The sequence below is a fragment of the Zootermopsis nevadensis genome, unplaced genomic scaffold (assembly GCF_977971745.1).
Source record: "Zootermopsis nevadensis isolate Lab colony 2312 unplaced genomic scaffold, Znev_1.0 Znev_ptg000001l, whole genome shotgun sequence".
NCBI lineage: Eukaryota > Metazoa > Arthropoda > Insecta > Blattodea > Termopsidae > Zootermopsis > Zootermopsis nevadensis.
The window spans coordinates 22,345,916-22,354,057 of NW_028259133.1; the positions used below are offsets into that span (position 1 = coordinate 22,345,916).

At 44.0% G+C, this 8,142-nt stretch overlaps 1 protein-coding gene across 1 annotated transcript; it reads right to left on the reverse strand.

Annotated features, from left to right (window-relative positions):
• Positions 1-5,732: 5,732 nt before the first annotated feature.
• On the reverse strand, positions 5,733-8,056 carry LOC110838657 (nudC domain-containing protein 2). The gene is made up of 4 exons (XM_022082054.2): positions 7,903-8,056; positions 6,571-6,776; positions 6,286-6,492; positions 5,733-5,939 (listed from the first exon to the last, which is right to left on the reverse strand). The coding sequence occupies exons 2-4, from the start codon at positions 6,769-6,771 to the stop codon at positions 5,832-5,834; spliced, it is 516 nt and encodes a 171-aa protein (XP_021937746.1). The 5' UTR covers positions 6,772-6,776; positions 7,903-8,056; the 3' UTR covers positions 5,733-5,831.
• Positions 8,057-8,142: the final 86 nt, after the last annotated feature.

Consider the following 8,142-nt stretch of genomic DNA (forward strand, 5'->3'; position numbering starts at 1 on the left):
TTGGTCTGAAAGTAGTATTTATCCACTGGTTTGGTTCCTTTGATCAGTCATTGTTTTTGTTTGTATCGACAATTCTCGTTGACTATCTGCTCTCTGCAGCTGACAGTTTGATTCTCGATCGGAGGTTAAGTTCGGCGGTGAAACTGTCGAATGCCCTGTTTACGTATCGCCTTATTCCTGCTATTTAAGATGGAGGCGGTGCGTTGCTTAATCCGCCTGCAGTCGGCCATCGGGCCACGTGAAGACGTCTTGTTCACCCCCGGGCCTTTAGGGCGAGCGGATTACCGAGGGATTTCGAAAACGACTCTGTAATTATTACTACAGCATCGCGGGGCCGGAGGAAGGCCGGACTAGTCTTCTGGACGGGGTAAGAGAGACAAAACATCGGGCAAAATCTGTTTCTAATGTTGATGTAACTCCGCGTGGACTTTTAAGTGCACCGCAAACAAAACTAATCTTTTATTTTCTAGACAGCAGCCGGGAGGCTGAATGAAGCTCTAGATCTGCGAAGCTCCCCCGAAAGTAGTCCTCCCTTAATTTGTGCGTGAACGCAATTTTGGTTTGTTATTGTCGTTCCCGAACATCTTAACTTTGCGACATTTACGAAGGATTTATTAGTCGCTTGTGTTTAATTATTTTGTGCTGTAGTTGGGTGAGTTGACAGGAATGGATGGTCTTTCTCTGCGGTTGCATACGGCCTAGACCGGCCTCTTCACTTGCTTCTAATGCAGATGTAACCGTTCAGCCCCTGAACGCGGACAGCTGTCTAGCTTTGCTGGGTGCCGTCTCCCCCCGACAAAGTGTGCACACGTCCAGGAATAGAGTCCATCGACTGAAGCTATGGTTTATCAGGCCTTTTAGTTTTAATTTACAACGAAATTACTAAAACCTGTGACTGAGTGTAACATTTTCAAAAGTGTTTGCCGGCCTAACAGGGCTCGTTTCAAACACAGGCTTTATTAATAATATTACGGTCTCCTACAAGTGTTATGTGATAACTTGGGAGATTTCAGCCCATGGGGTAAGTTTCCGATAGGTCCTATTTGTTCTGTGTCAGAAATATTACATCCATTGTAATTTCGGGATAAAGAGAATGCGTGAACTGCGAGACGCAGCGAAGACCTACACGCCATAAAACGAAACTGCTGCCTCCTTCCTCCCCCGACCTGTCATAAACCGTCGGCAGACATCAAAGCACGGCCATCAAGTGCGCATCTTGTCGAAATATTTTGCCCACTCCAATAAAGCCATTAGGCCGACAGCTCAAAGCCGAAGTGTGATTTACGGCCCCGCGCAACGGCTCAATTTGCTGTCTGTGCCTTGCTCAATAGCCCGTACAGGACATGGGCTAATAGCTCGACAGCCTTGCGTTTGGGACACAAACATGACCACTTTACCCTACAAGTCACTCTTTGTGATGGTTGCCAAGCTCGATGTGAGCTGACGTCTTCACGAAATAGAATTAAGCCTGCCTGCAGGTCAGGCGAGAGTAATTACGAGCATCGAACGCCACTGTTCAAGTGCAGAGTCTGCTAATTCTCTTGTACACATCTAGATTCAGACTCAGCCTCTTCTTTTGTAGGGCCTTTCGCCGCTATAAACAGCTTCAGGCCAAATATTGCCTCGTCCGGTCCCAGATATCACAGCGTTAGACCTAACCCCAGATTTGAAGTCCGGCCGGCAACCCAGAAGTACTTAGTTAAGTCCTCCTTGAGAAGCTGGTAGCACGCTCAGCCAGTCAACAAATTCCCCGCCTTTATGTGGAACCCGAATGTTCATTACCGCGCTCACAACAGCCCGCCACCTGTCCCTATCCCAAGCCAGCTGAATCCACGTGACGTGGGTTGGCGCATTCGCAGGGAATCTCCGGCCCGACTGGAAAAGTATATCGAAATCTGTTCAAATCGTCTGATCGTTATTGTCACGCAGTAAAAACAGATGTACCTGTCGTTAAGTATTCATTCATAAACAAGTTTCTCGGCAGATGCGAGAATTTCAAAAGCAAAGCCATCGCTTAAGCTATTTATGGACGTTCCATAAAATATCTACAACAACAAAGATTCCGTGGAAGCGACCAATCTCTCGGAGACTTCATTGGCCGGTCGCTGTGCCATGAGAGGGGGGGCAGGGGGCACTTGTTAACACCGGCGTGGTCAGCAACACAGAAAAAATAAGGGGCAGAACCCAGGGGCATCAGAGAACATGGTCACGCGAAGCGGTGCGTGACTTGAATTACGACCAATCGGGTCTCGCAGACATCCGTCCCCAATAAAAGTGAGATTAAAAGTTGCCTGACTTGTTTTTCTGTGTATCGGGAGGTTCAAGAAACGAAAGTTGCCCTCCATTTAATTATCCCACCTCTCTCGAGCCTCTTCAGATTGAACTGAAAATTCCAAACCGCGTTGCGCGGTCAAAGGTTCCTCATTTGGTGTTACAGCGTAACTTAACCCGCGAAGGGACATTTTGTTTTACTTTGCTGGAGATTTATTTGTCGACATGAATTCAAACAAATGCGCACTGCGTCTTTGGTCACGACTTAATGGCGCGCCAGCCCAAATTTATTCGGTTCGGCATCGGTCAAAATGGCAGACGTAATCGAGGCCCCGAAACAACAAATATTGCGCCGTGAGAAATTCTCTAATTTGACGTAGATCCGTCGGGCCACGAGTGTGCGATGGCATTTGTGGCGAGGTCCGTACCAGCGAGCGTGCTCCGTGAAGTGTACCGACGTTTCAGCGATTCTGACCGCCTCCATCATCAGGGCGATCTCACGCAACTTTTACCTGCTTCGCGTGGGGAACACAGAGGCCTCACTTCCATTGCACGAGGAGAAAACGCTGTTAAATACCTACACCGAATGAGATTTTCCATTAAAACAGGCCACGACTTCGGTTTTCCTCCTTGTTTGAGTGCTGAACAACTGCCACAGTTGATACAGCCTCATAAAATGAGCCGTGAGGCTGTGGAATTATTGATTTCGGCGATAATCATTTGGCTTTGTCAGGACGGCCGAAGTACTTCGGCAAGATTGAGGCATGAAGACGGCAGAGAAACCGACGTAAGGCCTTCAGGCCAAAAAATTGCAATGACAACCACTTGTCTCCATCATCAGGGTCGACTAACCAGCCTTTCGCACAGATTTATCGTTACGAGAGGTTGCGGGGTTTTGCGAGCAGTCGAAGTGAGTGAGGGCAAGTTAGAACAAATGACAGAGCAGATTGGTGTCGGAGGAAAAGCGCGAACTAGTTTCGATCAGAGGAGGAGGCTGCTTGCCCGTGGTCCGGAGTCCTCGGCTCCAGGAGCATTTTGCTGGCGGTAATGGTTCCCCAAGGATCGCTTTACGCTGTTCTTGACGTCAGATTTATGGCTCCGTTTATACACAGCCCAAGAACTGTGGCTGGCAGCACGTCGGTCGGCCATTTTAGTTCCGTCATGTGATGTGGCGCCTCACGCCACCGAATGCTGCAGCTGTAATTAATATTCGGGCAGGGAAGGGGCAAACTGCCGACAGTTTTATAACCACTGGAATTTACGAGCGGTTTATTCCGACTGTGGCAACATCAAACCAGCCTCATACTGGGGCGACACCCTGTAATATGTTAAATAAAAGAAAAACACGTTACCACAGCGAGCAGGGCGTCTGATTTAGATCTTCGGATGAACAACGAGTCGGGCCAAATGAGCATCTGAAACCTCATCTTCGCCAGAACAAAGCACTGACCACCCCAAACGAAGCGTCGTAGGAAAAGCACGTGAGCGGTAACTGCCGAAACGATTTTTCATTCTAAATTATTTACACGGGCGTCCAAAAGTACAGTAAACGGCGCGATTTTCTCATGGAGCGCCGGGAAACTAACGAATGCTTTCTCTCCTTCGAAATTCAGGCACAGACAAGTCCGGCGCGTATAAACAACTTTCCAAGAGAAAATTATAGATTTTTCTGTTTCGAAAAATAGTACGGGGTGGGGGTGGGGGGTCCAGAGAACATGCGGGACGTGGAGTTTTTTCTCAGACGGCCAGTCATTATTAAGATTTTAATTTCAATCAGCCGAAGATTTCTTGGCGCTGCGTCGCATAAACACACGTTGTAATTTTTAATTCCCATTTAATTTAAATTTGTTTAATTTAATTACGGGCATCGCCGGAGTATTTTTGTTACAAAACACGGGGAAATAATACAGCTTGTGTGTACCTGGGATGACAATAGCTTACGTACTATTTTGAAATGAATTTTGAACTGGAATTTCATGTAGCTTGGACGTTGTAATCGCAGAATTGGCCTGCAAGTTCTATGCCAGCTGATGCACTCTTTTTGTAGGCTGTCTGACGGGGCAGTGCCAGGCGGCAACCAATATAACATTCTGCAGTTGATACAGTATGAATAAATAATTACTCCGACATCAGTGAATCAATGGTAGTGCGCCAACAGGGTTCTTCTCCTAAAGCTGATATTCCTTTTATGGAGCCAGGTTCATGTTATCGTGTTTACAACGGTCCCCCGCCGGACCCAATGGAATCTGGCCCAGGCCCTAACAGAATGTTTCAGTGTTGTCTTGTCATCTATTCCTAGGTCTGAAGCAGTTTCTTCACTCCAGGGTTTCGATTATAATTTCTTATGCATTTTTTTAATATTTGTTATGTGTGCTACATGAGGATAGTTTGTCTTGAAATTACGAAAACAATTGCAATGAGCAATTGGCACTAGGGAGGGCGATTTCTAACACAGAATAGATTTTCACTAGTTACAGAGTTCAGTGCCAGGATCGCCATTTGTTAGAACCACTTTTGATGGCACGAGACTGATTTTTCGCCCTCAAACTTGCAACTCCAAAGGTCGATCCGACATCTAGCACACAGCTGCTGGACCGATGTCGGGAAGTTACGTGCCTTTGCTTGTCGAGTTCCATCCATTGCTAATCAAAAGCCATTTGATTAGCAATGCCAGCAAATTAGAACGAACCCATCGTTGGAGAGATCAAATCCATTTTGCTTTGTTGTCTGTCCCTTAATATGAGGCAGCCAGCATTTTAATTTGTCCACATTTTAAAAATATTTACTACGTTGCGAATTTTTCCTGCATGCTACGCTCTGATAATGGTTTATTTAATTATTCTGTATGTAGCAGCATAATTAATGAGCAGGATTAATTAAAATTAATATGGAAGTGGTTGCGGCCTAATTTAAGGCATTCTCTCAGAATACGAATGAAGGGACTGAGGAAAACTACGATACATCTCAGTCAGGATGGCTAGTTTCCAGGCCGAGACGAAAGGCATGCTCGGACATGGCTCATATTCGCAGATCCAAAAAATGAAGGTAACGATGTCTTGATGCAGAGCAACACAACGTTCATTGCAGCTGTCAGCAACATCCATGGATGGAGCGCAACTCTGCCCTCTCTCCAGGTTCCGCATCGGCTACCTTTATTTTTTAACGTATTCAGACCCTTTTAACCTGTAAACTTTTAATTCTTTAATAAATGATTAATTCCTAATTCCCACGAAGCTTTTTAATTTCACATCCATTGTCTTGTTTTTCTTCTAAGTGTCCATGTTTCAGAACTCCGTGGTAATACTGGATTAAAAGTACGTCTTACGTATTTGTATTAACATTTTCTTGGGACCACCTCATTTCAAAGTCGCTCCTTTATACTTCGTTGCAGTCACAAAGTGGTTAATTGAAACGACGTCATCAGGGCGATGATTTTCGGTTCAAAAAAATGAGAAACCAAGTAGGAGAAAAATACTTCATTTAATCATCTGAATGTACACGGACAATTACATCACAACGAAAGACAGTTCCTGTGAAATGGGGCATCCAGTGGCCACACTTCACGTCTCCTCCTCATCCTTATTTTTCTTCGTCGTATTTACTGACCAACCCGGCAGGCGATCGTAACTCTTGGATAATTTTGCGTGACTGAAGTCAAATCCAGGATTCTGGAAATAAATAACAAGACTTGATGTGTCACAAGTCTCAAAATGTCGTCTGTTGACGGACACGAAAACTGAAACAACCATCAAGAACAGCGGCGAGACTCGAAATGGCAATATCAGACGAACCGTGGCACATGAAATACGTGCAAGTGAGGTTATGTGCGACGACTCTTGTGCTGTTGGAAGTGATTACTTAAGAATGATTTTGCACACAAATAGAACAACTTACATAATTTTAATCTATATATTTTGCATTTGTTTCTTATGTAAACGCCTAAGTCTCTGGCATCGATAATTATTCTGTCTACTTAAAATCCATGTATAGAACAGGATTAAAATGTCAACGTACTTCGATCTGAAACCTCTCGAGGTCCAGCTTCGTTCTCATCTCGTGTAGTGTGAATGGATCTGGTCTGTACATATCCCCTTGAAGCAAGGACACCCATATTTCATCCGTTAAGGCAACATCCGCTTTGGCCAGCACAATGCTCAGCAGCGTATTGTCTTCTAGCGTCCAAACTGTTTCATCAGGATGCACTGTACTGTATAACTGACCCTAAAACAAAAATCCAGAAGTTGGGGCAGTTCTTGATAAACACTTAAAAAATAAGAACAGAATTATTATCTAGCATACCTTGAAAACAACCTCTTTGCAGACAGTGCAGTTAATTTCAGTGGCACGGACTTTCACAGACACATCCTTTGCCTTCGTATTTTTAGACAGGTTGACTTCAATGTGCACTTCATGTACGGTCTGCCACCAGCAGCCCCAGTCAGTGCGGCACGACACGACTCCACTCCTCTCGTCAAAATGACTGAGATTGTCCAGTGGCATTTCAACTGCAAATAACAGAGACAACCGCAACTTAGTAATGTCTACACGTGACTACTTTACTTTATGGATATTAAACAAAATCAATCACATATGGTACATGTTAATTGTCACCAAAGCTAACACCATGTGATCTTTAATTTAAGTAATTAATGTTTAATTTCAACCATGAAGAAGAAGGTGATATGTAGCTTTGAAGCATCGGTCACCACCAACAAGATCACATGTAAAAATGACCCATTAGACAACAGACAGATTCATATGGTACAGTTGGCCCCACAAGCCTTCAGGCCTTACACACACGTGGAAAGGCCTGTGCCTCACAGAGCTTTCCAACATGGGAATGGCATAAGAACATTTAAGTTTGACTTTTGATGGCTATAGCTCAATCTGACATCCAGGACATTTAGTTTACAGAAACATATTCTACTGCACTGAGGTCTCCTAGATGTTCAAACATTTCAGAGGGGCTTACTGCCTACCCTGAGGGAGGAGGAAGAGGCATTAAGCTTCTCACTATTTACCAGACTACACTTTGCGATATCCCAGGTGATGACCTTCTTCATACATGTTCCCATTGCAATCTCAAATCTCACCTTCTCTTACATTGATTAATTAACTAACTACTTAACTAGATGGCTTAGGGAACCTGAAGGTTTATCACCAAACTAACCAAAGCCCTCCACAGGTCCCTGTCCTGGGACACTGATTAACTAGTGTTCATAAAAAAAGGCATAAAACAAAAAAAATCACACATAGGAAATGATAGTAATGGTAGACTACAGCAATCAGGAATGCAGTGACTTAATGTGGTAAATGAGACAGTGATGACACCTCTTTAGGCATAACTGCCAAGTGGTAACTGTGAATAAATGGTGTTGTGTTCTGCCTTTAACCAAATACTTGAACATAGATTTTGGAACTTTGCCTTTGTTAATAGATGCAGGTACACATAACCTTGCTGTAGGACGTTAATTTTATATAAATACCGAATTTGATGGTGGATAAAGTGTAATTTATATATGCCAATTTTAAGATGTTTAAAAATAGAGCTGATTAATAAACTACTCCCTTAATGCATGATTATACCGTCGTAAACAAATATGTCACAAAACACTAAATGCATGCATGTACCGAGAATGTGTGGCTATTAAACTGCAATACTGTCACCGAACAGAACAATTTATGCAACGAAAATACTTCCAATACAGTTACACAAAACAATCACACTTCAATAAGTTGCAGATCAGCCAAATCCTACTCGAACGCCTTCATGTTGGCAGTATTGCGCCTGACAATGTCTTTTACGTAGGTATTCTGTGTTTGTAGCTAGCTTCATTCCGCAGATAACCCATGTTTCATACGTAGAGCATA

Coding starts and splice junctions, on each gene's coding strand:
- LOC110838657 (XM_022082054.2), bottom strand. CDS start 6,771: ATGCCACTGGACAATCTCAGTCATTTTGACGAGAGGAGTGGAGTCGTG. Junction 6,493..6,570: donor GCAAAGAGGTTGTTTTCAAG/GTATGCTAGATA, acceptor TTTTTGTTTTAG/GGTCAGTTATACAGTACAGT. Junction 5,940..6,285: donor TCGAGAGGTTTCAGATCGAA/GTACGTTGACAT, acceptor ATTTATTTCCAG/AATCCTGGATTTGACTTCAG.